This window comes from Mustela putorius, unplaced genomic scaffold, assembly GCF_011764305.1.
Source record: "Mustela putorius furo isolate JIRA1106 unplaced genomic scaffold, ASM1176430v1.1 tig00003834_pilon_pilon_pilon, whole genome shotgun sequence".
Taxonomy (NCBI): Eukaryota; Metazoa; Chordata; class Mammalia; order Carnivora; family Mustelidae; genus Mustela; species Mustela putorius.
In genome coordinates, this window is record NW_025421987.1 from 84,159,194 (window position 1) to 84,180,188 (window position 20,995).

Here is a 20,995-nt window from a genome sequence, read left to right on the forward strand (position 1 = left end):
GAATAAATTCTTTCATATGTTATGGGTAACTGAATTTGTTCTTCCCTCCCCTACTTATCTAGAAATCTCCACAAGAGAATGTTAAATATCCTCTTCTCTATTTTTTAAATTAATTTTCTATAATTACTCTATAATCTATATATATCTATAGAGAATATAGATAAAATCTATATAATCTATAAATCATCATATTCTTTGCCCAATGTGGGGCTTGAACTCATGACCCCAGAATCAAGTTGCTTGCTCAACCGACTGAACCAGCCAGGCATCCCATCCTCTTACATATTTAATAAGGTATGGAAGTGTAGCATGGTGCAGTGTTAGGTTAGCACATATACCCTGGAGTGTGGGTTTGAATTCTGACTCCACCAATTACTTCTGGAATGACTTTAAGAAAATTATTAATCTCTCTAAGTTGGTTCCCCATTTATAAAGTTGACACTAATAATAACACCAATTTCATTGGCCTGTTCTGAAAATGGTAATTATTCATGGAAAGCACTTAATATCTGGCATATACAAAACACTCAATAAATCTTAGCTATTATTCTTGTTCTTATTATTGAGGGTAGGGCAGGGTTTTGTGAAGCATGGTCACTAGCAACAAAGTAGGGATATTCTTCAAGCCTTAAGTATTTAAAATACTTGATCATTTGCACTGAGATAATTAAGAGTTGGTTCTACTTTAGATTCATAATTGCTTCTTGGCCCTTATGACTTCCTGTCTGGTATATGCACTCATTCAATCATGACTACTGTTACTTAGCATTTATCAGACACCCATCAAAACATTTCTGAAAGCTGTTACATTCAGGCCTGGGTCATTGCTGAAAAAGACCACCAAAAGATGTAGTGAACAGCAACCATGCTGGTTTTCAATCGTGTATTCATTCTCTTAATTAAAAATTTTAAAAATTTCCAAGAAATGTACCATAGTTCAAAACACTGCTAAGTGCCTTGGTGAAGAGCCATACCAAATAACACAGCTGGCTCATTTGAATTTTAATCACATATGCAATTTTTCTGTTTAATTTAGGTTGAAAAGGCCACTGAAACTTTACTGCTACTGATACTTCTATTCGGTATACAGGAGTCTAGAGTAAGATCATCCCTGGTTTTGGAGGAGGTGTTTTTTTAGAATGAATTAAATAAACATACCAGCATAAAATGGATAGGTTAACCATTTGTAGACCGCTACTCTATCAGGGATGTTGGCAAACATTTTTTTTCCATATATGCAACACACTGAAGGTAATGACCATCTAGGTTCAGGATGAAAAAAGATCTCAAGAGCTGTAACCCAATCAACTTCTGTGAAAAAGGAGTTTGCTAAAAACCAAACAGATGTCTACAGAGAGTTGAGATAAAGAAGATCTTACTCTGTCTGGGGAGGAGGGTACTGCCATGAGCGAGCAGGAGGATTCTGTTCCACCTGGGAGGCACGGTTTTTGTAATGGTGCCGTCACAGTTCAATGAAACCTCACGTTCAAGGTTATGCAGCCCTCCCAGCTCTGACTCCACACCAATGTCACTTCCCATGCAAACCGTCCTGCTGCAGAAGGGATACTGCTATCAAGGGATTCTGATCCCTCTGATACACTGTTCCAGCCACAAATATATAAAAAATTTTAAATTTTTGGTGTCAGACTCTCCTGGCTTCAATTATAATAAATCAGTCCCACCTTCAGCCTACTCAAATTAGCTTGCAGTCAAAAATCAACTTCCCACTGGAAAAGTAAAAACAGCATAGGAGTCAAGATCAGAAAGGCTGGGTGTCAATGTCACAAACCTTCAGTAAGTTACTTCACCTTCTCTACCTCAGTTTCATCAGCTGTACATGGGAATGTCAGGGATTCCCCCTCATTCAATTATAGTGAAGACAGATTTTTTTTTTTAAGATTTTACTTATTTATTTGAGGGAGAGACAGAGAGAAAGAGAGCAAGAGTGGTGGGAAGGGGCAGAGGGAGAGGGAGAAGCAGAATCCCTGCTGAGCAGAGAGCCAGACAGACACTGGGCTCGAGTCCAGGATCCTGAGGTCATGACTTGAGCTGAAGGTGGACATTTAACTGACTGAACCACTCAGGTGCCCCTATTCTGGTGAATATAAAAATTTACATGTGATTGGGCACTTAATAAATCATAGCTCCTTAATAACTCACTTCAACCTAAAACACTGCCTGACTGGTAGGTAATCCTTCTCCTTAGAGTAGTTTTGGATACTGTTCTTCGTATTTAAAAGCAGTACATTCTTGCTGAAGAAAAACTGCAAGGCAAAGAAAGTATAAAGACGTGGCCTGTGCAGGGTTGGGGTGGGGGGACACCAACCACCTCAAATCCCGCTACCCAATGGTCACCTAACATCTTGGAATATTTCATTTTAGTCATTTTGCTAGTTATGTTTTATGACATATTTTTCAAATAGATACAAAATACAGAAAAAGGGAAAAAGAAGAAAGATACCACTAATTGTACCACCTGAGCTCATCGATCCTGGTATTCCTACCAACGGTTAGACTAGGGAGCTTCAAAAATGTAACTGAATGCTCCGTGACTGGGGTGGGCCCTTTTATTCCAGGTGAACATGAGCTATTTCTCTGAAGCACATTCCTTTTTTAATAAAACATTACTTACTGTTTTTACCATCCCTCAGAGTTATGTTTCTTGTGTAAGAGATATTCAGTCTTCTTCCACTGCTGGATGCAAAAGGGGAGTACTGATCTAGAAGAAAATAAAAATTCAGCAAGAAATTTACAAACAACAGGCCTGACTTTATACTTTTCAAAAGAAAATGTAAAACATCAGCCCTACGCTGGTAGCTCAAATGTGTCCTCTTTGTCCTTACTGCTTTAAATTTAAATTAGACACTTTCATTTACATCTCAGGAAATGTCATGTGAAAAATTCCAGCTTCTCTGAAAAATCAGAGTGTGTGCAGCCGAAACGTTCTTCCTCTGGGGGCGTAAGCAGCCCAGAGGTCTCCCCTTCTTGGGTAAATGCATTCCAGGTCACCAAATCTCCACCACTCACTACTTCTCTCTCGCCTCGCCTCTTTCTGCGTCACTCGTCCCGCCCACAGGCTTGTGTGTTCATCCTCTGTTGGACAATATCCAGGAGTTACAGCACAGCTGAACTGAAGCAATTTCTTCTGAGGCTCAAATGTTTGCTGGTTATAAATTGTGAAGAGGAAGGACAGTAAGAAGACACTTGATTCTGGGGTGTCTGGGTGGGTAGTTGGTTTAGTGTCTGCCTTTGGCTCAGGTCATGATCCTGGAGACCTGGGATCGAGTCTGGTGTTTGTCTCCCTGCTCAGTGGGGAGCTTATTTGCCTATTTCTCCCCCTGCACCTTCTCCCTCTCAAGCTTGTTCTCTCTCTCTCTCAAATAAATAAATATAATCTTGAAAAAAAAAGGATACTCGACTCTAACGATGCTATGTTCAGGCTTAGGAACTCCGGGTGGGCATATTTAGAGGCATTTCACATAGTGTAAAAGGACAAAATGAGAAGTAGTTATATATTTTAAGATTTCGATATAACTTTCTTAAATGAATCTAGAAATTAAAAATCCTAATAATAAAATCCTATAATAATCCTAAAAATAATGAAGAGATAAATGGATTATTATTATTTTTTTTCTTATTGGCTCCAAAGGTAGGAGTTAGCCTGAAATAAATATTTTGAAGCAAGTTGGGAGGGTTCAGATTTTGCTCAATTTAAAGGGAAGAACTTTTAAATGAAGAGCTGACTGAAACCCTAATAGGCTAATGAGTTCTTGTTACAAATTTTTAGCTTCCTGAGGTGTTAGGAAGAGCTTGAGCAACAATGCCGTGCGGGGTGCTGAAGCAGACATGTGTGCATGAAGCAACCAGGAATATCCGCCACAGTCCTTCCCGTGCTCAGATCCTCTGATTCGAGGCAAGTACCGAGGTCTCTGGTTTGCCAGAAACTGGAGCATGGAATAGGAAAGGAAAGGAGGAAATAACACAATGGTAAATCTCAGGTAACCCAAGAGAATCTTGAGTCTCCAGTGCTCTGTCTTTGGTTCCTAGGACCAAGGAAGTTGCCACAGTAAGAAAATATAAGAACATAGGACCTCAAAAGGAGCGGCAAATTAAAAAAGCTTTGGAAGGAGTCAGCACAGGGTGTAGGAAGGACCTAGCTAGCATTTGGTTGAAAAAAGATCCATCTCAACACTGTTAGGCAAGTAATTAAGTTATATTTAGTGGGTTAAAAAGTCTTTAGGGGCATATGCATGATATGTGAATGCACTCTACTTCACATAAAAACCACACAGGCAGAAGACACTGTCAATCACCGAGAAAAGAAAAGGGACACAAGAGTGGCATAAAGGAAGAAAAGCACCTCCAGAAAAGCACTTTATTCACCGACTTCACAAGCAGAGGAAAGGGAAAAGTATTCCATACCTTGTGACTGAACATTGAAAATATCAGACACAGCTTTCTCCTGGAGGATGAGACCCAGAGCTGCCTGGCATAAAAACTCCTTAGCTGTGGCCTTCCTACTGGGAAACAGTTCTTTGTGGTGTTGAGCGATGAAATCTGTGTGCACATTCCCAGCCTCAAACTCTGGGTGGCCAGACAGGTTAAGGAGGAAGTCAATGTTGGTATGCAGTCCGACTATCTAGGAAGAGAATAAAACCCACATCCCCAGTGAGTAGGGAAAACAACACATTCAGAAAATCGTTTCTATGGCATCTGCTCTTAAGGAGTGTTTTCTACAATGAAGTATTTTCTGCAATGGACAACTCTCAAGGAAAACTGAAAACCTACGACGGTGCCACATGGTGGCAGTAGGACAACTTGTAGGAAAACCAAAACAACACAAAAAACCCCACTTCACCATCACCATCTATTTGGACTTAACATTTAAAGCTGTATTGTATGATACATTTTAAAATGTAGTGGACTACATTTCACTCTTTTTTTTTTAAAGATTTTTTTTTTTAAATTTATTTATCAGAGAGAGGGGGGCGGGGAGAGAGTGAGCACAGGCAGACAGAGGCAGAGGGAGAAGCAGGCTCCCTGCCAAGCAAGGAGCCTGATGTGGGACTCGATCCCAGGACGCTGGGATCATGACCTGAGCCGAAGGCAGCTGCTTAACCAACTGAGCCACTCAGGCGTCCCTACATTTCACTCTTTATGATAAAGAGGAAATAGGAAATGATGTTAGGGTAGGTAGTGTGGAGACATTTAATTGACTCATGCTAGGAAAGTGATAAATGTTAAGAAACTTAAATGAGATTTATTTGCACGATAATGAAGACATCCCACTCAGAATACTCCCACACAACAGGAAGATTGCAAAATGAGGATAGGATTGCTACACTGAAGAGGGGTTAGGATTAAATGACCTCAAAAAAACTTCCGACACTAAAGTCCAAACTTTGCACACTGGTATAAAAACAAAAAGGCATAAAATGAAACCAGCTATCCGAGCCTTGGGTTCATTCATTCATTCATCCAATCTCTCATTTAACAGCCATTTACTGAGCACCGTTAGGTGCCAGGCCCTGATCCAGGTACTGGGGACACAATGAGGAATGAAACCTCACAGAGCTTATATTCTAGGGACAGATAACATACAATATCTATAAACAAGTATCTAATATGATATCAGGCTACATGAAGAAAAATAAGGCTGGCTAAGGGGACAGAGAAGAGCAAAGGGCCTTATTTTAAATGGGGTGACCTGGTTTCAAGCTACACTACAGAGCTGTAGTAATAAAAACATTATGGTACTGGCACAAAAAATAGACACAAAGATCAATGGAACAGATCTGACAGCCCAGAAATAAACCCATGCTTATATGGTTAATTAATCTATGACAAAGAAGGCAAGAACATACAATGGGAAAGGACCATCTTTTCAATAACTGGGGTTGGAAAAACAGGACAGCTATATGCAAAAGAATGAAACTAGAACCACGTTCTCACACCATACACAAAAAATAAACTCAAAATGGATTACAGACCTAAATGTGAGACCTGAAACAATAAAACTCCTAAAAGAAAACATAGGCAGTGATCTCTAGGCTATCAGCTTAAGCAAAAATATTTATGGAGATGTCTCCTCAGGCAAGGGTAACAAAAGCAAAAATAAACTACTGGGACTATACCAAACTAAAAAGCTTTTACACAGGAAAAGAAACCATCAACAAAATGAAAAGGGAATGGGAGAAGAATGGGGGAAGATAGTTGGAAATGATATATCCTGATAAGGGGCTAATATCCAAAATATATAAAGAACTCCTACAACTCAACACCAAAACACCTAATAATCCAATTGAAAAGTGGCCAGTGGACCTGAACAGACATCGTTTTTTTCCTCCAGAAAAGATATACAAATGACTAACAGACACATGAAAAGATGCTCACCATCACTCATCATCAGGGAAATGCAAATCAAAACCACAATGAGATATCACCTCATACCACTCGGAATGGCTAATATCAAAAAGACAAAAATAACAAGTGTTGGTAAGGACATGGAGAAAAGGGAGCCCTTGTGCCCTGTTGGCAGGAAGGTAAATGGGTACAGCTTCTGTGGAAAATAGTATGAAAGCTCTCCCCAAAATTAAAAACAGAAATACCATATATCCAGTAATTCCGCTGCTGGCTATTTCCCCAAAATGATATGAAATGATATGAAAACACTAATTAGAAAAGATATATGTACCCCTATGTTTACTGTAACATGATTTCCCCTAGTTGAGTCTATCCATAGATGAAGGATAAAGAAGATATGGTGTATACACATAATGGCATAGTACTCAGCCATAATAACGAAATCTTGCCATCTGTTACATGGATGGACCTAGAGGGTATTACACTAAGTGAAATAAGTCAGACAAAGATGAGTATCAGACGATTTCACTTACAGGTACAATCTAAAACACAAAGCAAACACACAACAGAAACAGACTCATAAATAGAGAACTGGTGGTTGCCGGAGGGGAAGGTGATGAGGGGGACAAGTTAAGCAGATGAATGGGATCTAGAGGTACAAATTTCCAGTTATAAAATACGTAAGTCACAGGAATAAAAACAGCATATGAAATGTAGTCACTAATACTGTGATCACTTTGGTGACAGATGGTAGCTACACTTACTGTGATGAGTCCTGTATAGAACTGAATCACTCTGTTGTACACCTAAACTAATATAATATTATATATCAACTATACTTCAATTAAAAAAAAATGAATGAGCCTGGGTGGCTCAGTTAGTTAAATGATTCTTGGTTTCAGCTCAGGGTCGTAGGATTAGGCGCTGCATTGGGGCTCTGCGCTCAATGTGAGTCTGCTAGGGATTCTTTCTCTTCCTTTCCCTCTGCCCTTCCCCCACTTACGCATGCATGTGCATATCCTCTCTCTCGCAATAAATAAATAAAATCTTCAAAAAAAATGGAGAAGCCTGGGAAGGATTCTGAAATAAGCAGGAGCTGAGGCTAGTGAGGAGGGAGGCCTGTGATTATGTGTGGAAAGAACATTCTGGAAGACAGAATAGGAACACATGGGTTCCAAGGAATGGCAAGGAGACCTGCGTGGTTGGAGCCACAGAGATGAGAAGTTTGGTCAAATTAATGCTATTTAACACTTTGGATGTCACGGGTTAATAAATCCTTTTATGAAGCTACATCAGTGTGGTTTGGAGCTTATTCCACCAAGGAAACTAACGTGCTACAAAAAAGCAACAAACTTTGTCAAATGGATAAAAGTGAAAACAATTATTTTCCTTTGGGGAAAATAAAACCAGACTGTAGGCCACACTTGTGCAGCTGGCCTTATCTAACAGGATGAATATGAATTTAATATCAGATGTCACCAAAGTATAACACTGACATTAACAGTTTTAGTCCTGCAATTTTTCTTTTCTAGCTGAATCAAGAAGTCATTAAAGTCTATTCTGACCCATGGGAATGTGAAATCAGTTTGTTCCTGCCACCTGGGTAACTGGTAGAAATAAGCTGACAAGGACAAAGGCTGCCCAATTGCGAGAGTCATCCTTGGCTGTGGAGAGACACAGATCATCGGGGTCCCCAACATGGCCCCAGGGCACTCACATTGTACTGACGAAGGCTATACCTCAGTTTTGTTAAGGCTGCCTGGCGATCTGCACCCCATACAACCAGCTTTGCAATCATTGGGTCGTAATGCACTGAAACCTCATCTCCTGAAATTGAAAAACCATAGTTAACCACTCAAAGTCAAAACTCAAAGTGATAAAATATGACATGCAAGACATTCTGCTGGGGCTTTCTGCTCATTTCACACTTAATCTTCAGGTGCTTTATGCTCATTTCACACTTCATCTTTCTATATTTGCTATAATTTTTCCCTCAGTTACTAACACTAGCCTGATGTGCCTGGTTTTCATTAGCTCCCAAGGATATAGAGGTCCCAAAGAATTTTATGGCTCAATTAAAACCACCAACTATCCCCAAGGAACCAGCAAAAGGAACAACATCTTGCATGATAGATATCGTTACCACTGTTTTATTCATGAGGAACTGAGGCTCACAGGGGTTTAAGAACTTACCACAAGTCTGAGGAGATGATGGCCACCCGAGGGCACCAGTCCCGAAAAGAGTGATCAAATAACACACACGGTGGCTTTCCCCATCCTGTCTTCTTCTGAACCTTCTCTTCCCTTCTCATTTTGAAAGTCAGTTCAAACTGCCTTTACCCTCTCCTGTCACAATCACTTCTGCCCTTAGCATTCCCCTCCCGCCACCCTTCGGCTTCCTCATCAGAAAAATACGGATCATAATCCTACTATCCTAGAGGGTTCTTGGAGCATTGACAATCAAAAGGCCAAATGCCATACCTGGCAGAACCAATAAACAAATAGCAGCTATCATTGCTACGACAGAGTCTTAGAGAACAAGAATCCTAACAATGCAGCCCCATAAGTTCAGGGCCACGCACATGAAGACCCAGTCGTAACCCAGCCTGTGCTCCTCAAGCTGCTAGCTGGAATAGTTGGGAAAAAAAAAAAATCTGAACCATGCACATCTCATGGTTCAAGGTTAAAAATGGTTCAAGTCAAAAGGATGTGGTATGTTATAAAGAATACTGTTCTAGGATCTTTGTGTGAATTTTGGCAGCTCACTTGACCCCTCTAAACCCCAAGGTTTCCATCTATAAAATTATAAAATCAAAGTGTTAAAAAATACTCCCATGTCCATCATCCCCTCACCTACCCCCCCACCCCCACTCACCAACACATACAGAACACTTCTAGGCCCAGGCCTGAGCAAGGTGCTGCAAACACAACATGGAAGAAACTTAAAATATAATGGGAAAGCTAGACAGCAGGTAAAAGCTTACTGTAAAAGAACATAAGGAAAGTGCTCAGGGAAACACAGAAGAGGAAGGTTGGGGAAGCTTCTTAGAGTAGACAACCCTCCCCATGTGGAGATGTGAATCTGGGAGTCCTTCTTGGAATTACACCTCTGTTAGCCTTTGAGCACCTTTGTTAAATTACACTGCAAGTTTAGCTTGCCCTGCAGATTCTTTCTTTTCCATTGCAAGTGTTCTCTTTTCTCTCTAAAGTATTTTGCTGTTAAGTTCAAAAAAATGGACTGACAGTATACTAAGTCTTGCTGTGGTTTAGCCAGAGCTCTCAAAATTCTTCCAATTTGTCCTCAAGATGTCCTGACTCCTCATTTTGGCTTTCAAGACACTGTGTGACCTGCTCTCCACCTATACCCCTAGCTGCACCATCCTGCATCCTTTCCTCCAGCCACATGTTTTCTTACAGTTCCTCCACCATGCCTGGAGTTAAGCTCTCCCTTCTTCACTGTTCTGTGCGCTGCTCAATCTGCCTACTCAGATCCACTCGTGGCTCCTCTTCAAAATGTGTCCCGGCTGTACTGGCCTAATACAACCTCTGATCCTGAGAACTGCTCTTCATCACTTGCCCTCCGAGTAACTTCTGGCAACTAGAGTCAAGGTGGTAGGAGCTCAGGGTGTAGACTCTGGAGCCAGAGAGACCGGGTCTGAATCTTGGCTCCAACAGGGACCTTGGGCAAGTCACCTAACTTCTCTCTGCCCTGGTTTCCTCATCTGGAAAATGGGGGTGATAACACCACCTACTCACAGGGTAGTTCTCATGGTTAAAGCAGCCCATGTAAAGAAGTCACCTGGAACAGTGTACACAGTACACTGTAAATGCTAAATAATTGCTATGACCATCATTGCGAATCATATGCTGACTATGAGAGCTCTTGGGCAGTTATTATTTTATTTCTCTTTATTTCTTTGATTATTGTTTAGCTTGCACTGAGTTTATATATTAATTCTATATATTAATTCTCCAGCTTGACTTTAAGTCCCTTGAAGGCAGAAGGCATTGGCAGAGCCTTCAATTACTTTTAGAACTAGGGAGAGTAGAAATATAAATGTGTGTTATTTAGGTTTGAAGAAGTACTGCTACATTTCAACAAAGGGTGTATTATTTAAAAACACTAGCTATTGGGGCGCCTGGGTGGCTCAGTGGGATAAAGCCTCTCCCTTCAGCTCAGGTCATGATCCCAGGGTCCTGGGATCGAGCCTCACGGAGGGCTCTCTGCTCAGCAGGGAGCCTGCTTCCCTCTCTTTCTGTTTCTGCCTGCCTCTCTGTCTACTTGTGGCCTCTGTCAAATAAATAAATAAATAAATCTTAAAAAAAAAAACAAACTAGCTATTTTTTTTAAATAACTATTGCAGAAAGAAAAATAAAGATTAATGAGAAATCAATTAAGTTTTTTATTATAAAACATACTAGACATTTCCATAAGACACAGGGAAAAGATGCTGTCCGGAAATAATTACACACCAAAAATTCAAAAAGACCGACTTTTCATTTATTTCACTTTACCTTGTCTCACTCCAGTTTCAATCCTAGTGCAAAGGTCTGCCTGAGGGGTGGAGAGATGCACTAATGGCCCAGCCCCCGGCATGAAGTTATTGTCAGGATCTTCTGCATATATTCTAGCTTCAAAGGAATGGCCCTGCAGAGTTATTTCTTCCTGGCTCAAAGGAATCTTCTCTCCTGCTGCAATCTGGTAAAAGAAGATGTGCTTCTATGAAAATCCCCTTAATAGCACCTATGAGACTTGGAAGTTGATGGTCTTGCTTTTTTCCATGGAAAATGTACACTTGGGCTTTATAATGAAGCCAAATAAAAATTATTATTTTATCTACCTCCCCGAGTTTGGGGCAAAAACAAAAATAGGTTAAAAAACAGATGCAGCTTGGAAATAATGTATTAATTACAATGGATTTCTAGAGTTTTTAAGTAGAAAAAACAGGTGAACTGATGACTAAATTATAAGAGCAATGTTTTTTCAATGTAATCACAGTTAAAAATTCTTACTGGCAAGATAATCTGTTTTCATTTAAAACATCAGTGCTCAGTTACCAAACCAATCTTTTTTTATAGTTAATTATTAATTGGTGTTTAGGACCACACTCACAGCTATGGCAAAAGTATGGCATTTGTCATCTTTGTTAACCTTTTTTTTTAAGTTTATTTATTTAAGTAAACTCTATACTCAATGTGGGGCTCAAAGTCCCCACCCTGAAATCAAGAGTCACACGCCCTACCCACTGAGCCAGCCGGCGCCCCATCTTTGTCATCTTCATCACCAAGTGGGTGATAAAGCAAAACAGAAAGGGGAACACAATGGTTTTTTAATTTTATTATGTTAAACGCATACTGAGTGATGCCAGATTATAAACAGGATTACCATCGTTGCTTATCACTACTATAATTATGCTGACTGTTTGTTATGTACTAATACAACAGCCCTCTCTCTTCAACTAGTATAGTTTGGAAAAGGCGATTGGAGGATATGCTGTCATTCTTTCTACTCTCTCCTTAAGTTGTCCTTTAAGATGAGAAAAGGACAAACTGAGAAAGCAAAAGATATAGGGGAAGAAATGAAGTAATTTAGCACCACTTGGAATTAAGCAGGAAAGCATGAAACAGAGGCAAAGATTTCATCTCTTTAACTCTGTAGGTAGGAAAAATCAGGAACTACAGGAGTTAAGAATGAAAGGAAAATGGAGTACACTGAATGCCTTTTTGACATGGTCTTTCAAACCACAGACTCTGCAGCCCTATTGTCTGGGTTCCAATTCTGTTTTTATATTTTGTTCTGGGCTTGTTTCTTAATCTGTTGATGTTTCAGAGGAAAGTGCATATGGTAAGCACTATACCAGTGTTAGCTACTGTCATTTCATTCTTATCCTTTATGATGAAATACTTTTTAATGTTTTAATGAAGAATTCTCTTTGTCTTGCTACAAACAAGGAGAATGACCATGTGTCTGTATTTCACGATGTGATCTTATTTCTAACTATATAGCCCCATTTCAATTTGGCTTATCTTTGCTTATTTTCCTCTCAGGTTGGCTTCTATCTGGGTTCAGAAGAAACATGCCGCAACCAAGCCTCTGAATCTTTGGAAATCTGTGTCTTGTTAGTTTGCTCAGGCTTAGACGCTAACTCTTTGGAACTCCTGGACCTTGGCTATTTTCCCCAGCTTCCATGGACAAGGCTACCCACCTGCGTCTGCAGCCCAGAGGCTGACATCACTGCAGCCTCATTCTATGGAGTCTTTGCCTCCAGAGGCTGTTCTGAAGCTTGAACTCTTACCTCACTAAATGGCAAGACCCCTTGTTTTACCTCTGACTGGAAGGTGGACTCCAAGTGCCTTGAATGTTGTAAATGAGGTCTGGTGGTATCCATCAGTTCTAGAATCCCTCCCCTGATAAGAAAAACCTGCGACTCTTTAAAGGGCCTTCAAAGCTCTTGCAATTTCTTGAGAGGCAAAAATAAAAAGTCTCCTAGTTCCCCTTCTTTCCAAAAGCTTTCTCTTCCTTTCCTTAGAAACCTTTTATCCATCATGATTTCAAAATTGTAGACTCCTGGGGCACTGGAGTGGCATAGTCAGTTAAACGTCTGACTCTTGGTTTCAGCTCAAGCCGAGATCTCAGGCTCCTGAGATTGAGCTCTGCTTTGGGCTCTGCACTCAGTGCAGTCTGCCTGAGACACTCCCCCTTTCCCTCCACCCCTCCCACCGCCTCTAAAAATCAATCAATCAATCAATCAATCAAAAACAAACAAACAAAAAAAATCCAGACTCTCTCAATTACTGCTTCAGAAAAAAAAAAAAAAATCCCCCTTTCCTTGAATTCTGGAAACAGAACCACTCTTTCCCAAACTTTCTATATTTGCTATAATTTTTCCCTCAGTTACTAACACTAGCCTGATGTGCCTGGTTTTCATTAGCTCCCAAGGATATAGAGGTCCCAGAGAATTTTATGGCTCAATTAAAACCACCCAACCATCCCCAAGGAACCAGCAAAAGGAACATCATATTGTTGTCCATAGATGTTCTGAAAAGACAAAATTATCAAAATAATCAAGACTTTTATCATCGCAACCAAGCAAAAAAAAAAAAAAATTAGATTCAAATATATAAAGAACCAAGAATCCTACAGAGATCAAAAGTACTTATAGTGCTTAAATATTTTTTCATATTAAAAAAGGCTGTAAAATCAAATGTCTTCAATAATGAGAGTAAAATAGACTAAGTTATTATTCTTATTTGAAAGAATATGCTTTGTGGAACTCTAGTTCAAACTGGCCAGTGTTTCTTGGAAACTTTGTAACAAAGGAATAATTATAGACTTATACTTTTGTAACATACAGTAGACATATCATAGCAATGTCAAAATTTCTAAGCACTTATTCTGAGTGGGCTATACTTATCCTACCAACAACAGTGTGCAAGTCAGCATTTGCATGTGGCTCACTCTATTTGTCTAGATCATTACCTTGATCTTGGTCATTATCTTCATTTCCAGCTCTTCCTTAGCTCATTTCACTGGGGCTAGCATCTGTCCTGCCTCCAAAATCAAATGATGGCCCAGGCCAGAATACTATGGCCTCAGGCAGAGCACGAGGCTTTGGTGTTGAGATAACATGGTCACAAGAAAGCCTCGAGGGCAGCAGCTCACCTGCCTGTTGCCTTAGGCTGCCCCATGCCGAAGAGAACTAATGGTGACAGGTTAGAAATCTGAGTCCATAAAGTAACAATAATGTCACAGCAACAAATGAAATATCATCTTTAACTTCCCATTTCCCTGTCCTCATGACAACTTCCAAGAATTGAACCCTTGTCCAAAGTGACACCATCTTTTAGGAGGCTAACAGGGAACATATTCTCAAGACTTATCTTTAACAGAAAAAACATTCCCACCCTAAGCTGCCACTCCACCAAGTCAGTTCCTGTGATCATCTCAGTAACAGGATGTTCCACTTGCAGCCTTGTATTCATTTCCATGAAGTAGAAATTGTGCTTTGAGTCCATAATAAACTCCACAGTTCCTAAAATATAAAATACAATGGTCACATTTCAATAGCATATAATCCGTAGAAACCTTCTATGATGTATCACATCAACTTCTTATTAACGTATTTTTTAATTTTTATTTTATTTAAATTCAGTTAATTAACAGAGTGTATTATCAGTTTCAGAGGCAGAGTTCAGTGATTTATCAGTTGCATATAACACCCAAGGCTCATTATATCACGTGCCCTCCCCAATGTCCATCACCCAGTTACCCCTTCCCCCCACCCTGCTCTACTCCAGCAACCCTCAGTTTCCTATAGTTAAGAGTCTCTTATGGTTTGTCTCCCAAAACCAGAGAGAGAAACAAATCACATCAACTTTTAATGCTGCCTTCATTCAATGGTAAACAAATGGTAAACATTATGCATTTCAAGAAGAAAATAACTTACATTTTGCAGCAGCAAATGAGCCTTAATAAAAAATAGGGAGCCACACCTGAAATCTAGCAACAAAAAGTATGTTTGTGGTTTTCAGTAAAGGGTAAGCCCAAGTTCTGAGTAGGGTCAACTGCTGCAGCAGCAAAAACACGTCTGGACCATGTGTTACGGCTTTGGTGCACGGGGATCCCTGGAGGCTCACACTGTGACATCCCATCTCACTCTCACCCAGTAGAAAAAATATAATAGTATTTTTGCCTCCTGATTGTGGGCTTTGGAGGTTTCCTTTAAAAGTCCTTTTGCTGGTGATCCAGTGGAAGACTGCTTAGCAACAAAAGCTACATCTTTCCTACCCTTATTAAGGTGTAATTTCATATAACAAAATTTACCCATTTTAAGTGTAGGGAAGTGTGTTGAGTTTCAATCGCAATTGAATACAGTCATAGAACCACCACCACCACCACCATGAAAATGCAAAACATTTCCATTATCCAAAATGTTCCCTTGTTCCCCTTTGAAGTCAGTCCCTTCCCTGGGTCACTGGCTCCAGGCAACCATAGTTTTTTCCCACTGTCATATAAATGAAATCATATACTACGTAGTTTTTTGTGTTTGAGGTTTTTTCCACTTAGCTGAAAGTTAGTTCCATATAATTTAAGATAGTTTCTCAAACTGTGGGTCATAACTCATTAGCGCCTTGTAAAAATTCAGCGAAGACTTCCACTTTCTGGTCCATAAGAAGCTAAGAAGTCACCATTCTAACCTGACAGGAGTAAAAAGCCAAATAAACTGAAAAATCAACAATTTTTCTCAGACCCATCAGAGATATAAAGTCGTAGGGCAAACTGCTGACCCCAAAATCGGAGAGACAGGCAAATACAGAGATTCAAAACTTACTGGAACAGGAACTCATGAACAAAACTTCTAAGGGAACAAGTACCAGAGAAGGAAAAACTGGGTGTAACTGACGAGTTGCTAGACGCTCAGTGTGGACAACTCTGTGAGTTACAACCTCCAAGGACAGCCCCCTGTACTTTTGTATTTTACCTGCAGAAGCTCTATCAGGTCCTCACAGTGAATACTGGAGAAAAATCCCCTTGAGCCTCTCACAGCAGAAAGGGAAAAGGAATCATCTGAAGTACACCAGAGTTCTGTTCTGACCAAGATTTGTCCATAAGAGAACTATTTTACTAGAGCCTAAACTATGGGCTTTTCATCAGAGCCTAATTAACAGACGTGGAGGAAGGGAAATACACAACTCCAGCCATCCTGCCCCCATAAGTGAATAAATCAAAACAAGTAAGCAAAAACAAAAACAAACAAACAAAAAACCCCAAACTGAGACACACTGGTGAAATTCAGGGCCCAAGCTCACCAACATACTTAAGCTGTAATCCTAGGAATACAGAACAGCTCTCCTTCCCCACACCTAACCACCACATACTAAAGACCTGTTCACCACAGTTCTTTTTACCTGGTACCTCAGGTCAAATAACAAGGCACAGTAAGAGGCAAAAAACAGTTTAAAGAGACTGAAAAAGCATCAGAATGTGACTCAGAAATGACAGAAATATTGGAATAATCAGACCAAGAACTTCTTTTTAAAATATATATATACTTTTAATTTATTTGTCAGAAAGAGGGAGAGAGGACAGCAGGGAGAGCAGCAGGCAGAGGGACAGGCAGGTTCCCCACTGGGCAAGGAGCCTGATGTGGGGCTTGATCCCGGGACCCTGGGATCATGACCTGAGCTGAAGGCAGATGCTTAACCAACTGAGCCACCCAGGCATCCCAGACCAAGAACTTACAAACATTCTGATTAGTACAGTAATAGGTTTAATGGGAAAAGTAGACACATGCAAGAACCTACATAAGATAAGATTCCTTGGAAATTCAAGGAATCAAAAAGAAATGCTAGAAATCAAAACATGGTAATAGAAATGAAGAATGCCTTTGGTGGGCTCATCAGTAGACTGGACACAGCTAAGAAAAGAATCTCTGAGCTTGAGAATATGACAACAGAAACTTCCAAAACTAAAAGTGAAGACAAAAAAGACTGAAAAAAACAAAGCAGACTACCCAAGAACTGTGGACTAGACAAGGTGTAACATATACATAAATGGGAATACCAAAAAAATAAAAGAGAAAGGACCAGAAACAGTATCTGCAGCAATAATGACTAAGAATTTTCTCAAATTAATATCGAGACACTGAACACACATCTCTGGAAGGTCAGAGAACACTAAGCAGGACAAATGCCAAAAAACACCCAAAACCCTATACCTAGGCATATCATTTCCAAAGTACAGAAAACAAAAATGAATGAATGAATGAATGAATCCTGAAAAAATCTGGGGCTGAGGGGAAACACCTCACTTATAAAGGAGAAAAGGTAAGAATTACATATGACTTCTCTTCAGAAACCATGCAAGCAAGAAGAGTAGAGTGTTATTTAGTCTTAAGTGAAAAAAAATCAAGTTGGTATTCTGTTACCTTGTGGAGTTATCCTTCCGAGTGAAGGAGAAATAGGGACTGTTTAAGAAAAATAAAAATTGAGAAAATTTATTGGCAGCAGATCTGTCTCACAAGAAAATAGGTCGATATTCCAAAAAGACAAAAACCTTAACGTGTATGCACCTAAGAAGAGAGTGTCAAATACATAGAATTAAAAACTGAGACCTACAAGGAAAAAACTGAGACCTGCAAATAGATGAATCCACTAATACAGCTGGAGATTTTAACACCACTCTATCAGAAATGGACAAATCTCGCAGGCAGAAAAATAAGGACATAGTTGAACTCAATAGCACCACTGATAAACTGGACATATCGATGTCTACACACTACTTTATCCAGTAATAGCACATTGCATATTCTCAAACTCACAGGAACATTCAACAAGACAGACCACATTCAGGGTTACAGAAAAAAACTAAACAAATTTAAAGGAATAGATATACAATGTTTGCTCTCAAGACCGTAATTAAATTAAGAATCAATTGAACTAGAAATCAGTAATAGAAAGATAGCTAGGAAAAAAGTCCCCAAATACTTGGAGATTAAATAACACAGCACCAAGTAACACATGGACCAAAGAAGAAATCCCAACTGAATTTTAAAAATATTTTAAACTAAATGAAAATAGAAATACAACTTTTCAAAAATTGTGAGATGTACTGAAAGCAGTGCTTAGGGGGAAATTTATAGCACTGAATCCATATATTTGAAGAGAAGAAATATCTAAAATTAAGCTTCCATTTTAGGAAATTAGAAAGAGAACAGCAAATTAATTCTAAAGTAAGCAAGAGAAAAGAAATAATAGAGTAGAAATCTAAGAAACTGAAAATAGAAAATCTACAGAGAAGACCAATAAAACCAGAAGTCAGTTCTTCGACAAGATCAATAACATACATAAGCTTCTAGCCACGTTGTTTAAGAAAAGAAACAGAGAGGAGACAAATTATTAATATCAGAAATGAAAGAAGGAAAATTACTATAGGTCTTATGGTTGTAAATAGGATATTGAAAGTATTTTATGAACAACTCTATGCCCATTAATTTGAAAACTTAGATGAAAGAGACCAATTCCTTGAAAGACATAATCTGCCATAAATCACATAAGAAAGAAAATCACTCTGTAATAATCTGAACAGGCCTCTATCTACTAAGGAATTTGAAATAATCATTAATAACCTCCCAAGCCTCTAAAATAGACCCAGATTGGTTCACTGGTGAGTTCTACCGAACACTGAAGGTAGAATTTATACCAATTTTCTATAATCTCTTCCAGAACATAGAAGACAGAATACTTCCTAACTCATTTTATGAGACCAGCATTATCTTAATACCAAAAACGAGAGAAAGATTTTTACAATATCTCTTATGAACATGGATGCAATTCCTTAACAAGATATTAGCAAATCAAATCCAATAATGTACCAAAATAAGAATATGCCATGACCAAATAGGATTTATCCCAGGTATGCAAGGCTGGTCCAACATTTAAAAATCAATTAATGTAATTCATAACATCAACAAGCTAAAGCAGAATCAAATGACTGTATTAATAGATGCAGAAAAAGTACTGGATGAAATCCAATACCTAATTATAATAAAACTCTCAATAAGCTACTAACAGAGAGGAACTTCCTAATTTGATAAAGAAGATTTACAAGAACCCACAGCTAAGATTATATTTAACAGTGAGAAACTAGATGATTTCCTACTGAGAAGAGAAATAAGGGAAGAATGTCCATTTTCACCACTCCTTTTCAACATCACACTGAAAGTTCTAGTAATGCAATTAAAAAAGGAAATAAAAGGTATGTGGATTGAGAAGAAAGAAATGTCACTGTCTCATCACAGATGACTTGTCTATGTAGAAAAATCCAAAAGAATTGACAAACTCCTGGAACTAAAAAGTGGTCATTAACAAGCAGGATATAAAGTTAATATAAAAAATGAATTGTTTTACTATATACCAACGATGAACAAGTAGAATTTGAAATTAAAAACACAATACCATCTACACAAACACCCCCAAAATGAAATAAGTATAAATCTAACAAAGTATGTATGTATAAGATCTATATGAGAAAATTATAAAACTCTGATGAAAGAAGTCAAGGAAGAACAAAATGGGGAGATATTCCACGTTCACGGAAAGGAAGACTTAACCTTGGTTAGATGTCAGTTCTCCCCACTTGTTGTACAGAGATAACATAATCCCAATTAAAATTCCAGCAAGTTATTTTGTAGATATTAAAAAACTGATTTTAGTGTTTTATAGGGAGAGGCAAAAGACCCAGAGTAGTTAATTCAATATTGAAGGAGAATAACAAAGTTGGAGGACCGACACTGAGTTCAAGATTTATTATAAAGCTACAGTATTCAAAATAATGAAGTACCAGGGAAATAATAAACAGATCAGTGGAACAGAATTGGCAGCTCAGAAATCGACCTATATAAATATAGTCAATTGATCTTTGACAAAGGAGCAAAGGCATACAATGGAGCAAAGACAGTCTTTCCAAAAAAAAAAAAAAAAGGTGCTGGAATGGTGTTATTGTATATGTCTTACATACCAAAAAATGACTCTAGACACAGAATTTATGCTCTCAAAAATTAACTTAAAATGGACCATAGAGCTAAATTGGGAACACAAAACTATAAAATTCCTAGAAGATAATAGAAAAAAACCTAGATGACCTTGGGTATGGTGACACCTTTTTAGGTACAATAGCAAAGGCATGATTCATTAAAGAAATAACTGATGAGCCAGGCTTCATTAAAATTAAAAACTTCTGCTCTGGAAAAGATAATGTCAAGAGGATGAGGAGACAAACCACAGACTGGGAGAAAATATTTGCTATGACACCTCTGATGATGGACTACTATCAGAAATTTATTAAGGAGTCATAAAACTCAGTAACAAGAAAACTAACAAACCAATTTAAAAAATGGGCAAAACACCTAAACAGACCTTACTAAAGAAGAAACATAGATGGCAAGCAGACATATGAGAAGATGATCCAGTCATGTTATTACGGAAATGCAAATTTAAATGAGGTACAACTACACACCTATTAGAATAGAACACTGATAATACCAAATGCTAGTGGAGATGTGGAGCAACAGGAACTCTCCTACATTGTTGGTGAGGATGCAAAATGGTACCGCCACTCTGGAAGAAACTTTGGCAGTTTCATACAACACTAAACATATTCTTACCATACAACCCATGATGTTTACCTAAATAAACTGAAACTATGCTTACACAGAACTCTGCACACAGGTTCTTATAACAGTTTTATTTATAATTACCAAACTTAGAAAGCAACCAAGATATCCTTCAGTAGGTGACAGGATAAATCATGGTGCATCCAGACAATGGAATATTATTCAACACTAAACAGAACTGATCGACCCATAAAAAGACATGGAGGAAACTTAAATGCATATTATTAAGTTATAAAAACCAATCTTAAAAGGCTACAAACTATTATGTTCAGCAAAATAAGTCAATCAAAGAAAGACAATTATCATATGATCTCCCTGATACGAGGAAGTTGAGAGGTAACATGGGGGGTTTGAGGGGTAGGAAAGGAATAAACGAAACAAGGTGGGATCGGGAGGGAGACAAACCATAAGAGACTCTTAATCTCACAAAACAAACTGAGGGTTGCCGGAGGGAGGGG

General features: G+C 38.8%; 1 protein-coding gene across 4 annotated transcripts in view; it reads right to left on the reverse strand.

Annotated features, from left to right (window-relative positions):
* Positions 1-20,995, reverse strand: part of MCCC1 (methylcrotonyl-CoA carboxylase subunit 1) — a 59,001-nt gene that overhangs the window by 11,275 nt on the left and 26,731 nt on the right. For all 4 annotated transcript variants that reach the window (XM_013052552.2, XM_013052553.2, XM_045088664.1 and 1 more), the window contains 5 exons: positions 14,269-14,396; positions 10,879-11,062; positions 8,081-8,190; positions 4,423-4,639; positions 2,633-2,719 (listed from right to left, as the gene is read on the reverse strand). In XM_013052552.2, coding sequence (XP_012908006.1) covers positions 2,633-2,719; positions 4,423-4,639; positions 8,081-8,190; positions 10,879-11,062; positions 14,269-14,396 — 726 coding nt within the window. The remainder of the gene's footprint in view (positions 1-2,632; positions 2,720-4,422; positions 4,640-8,080; positions 8,191-10,878; positions 11,063-14,268; positions 14,397-20,995) is intronic.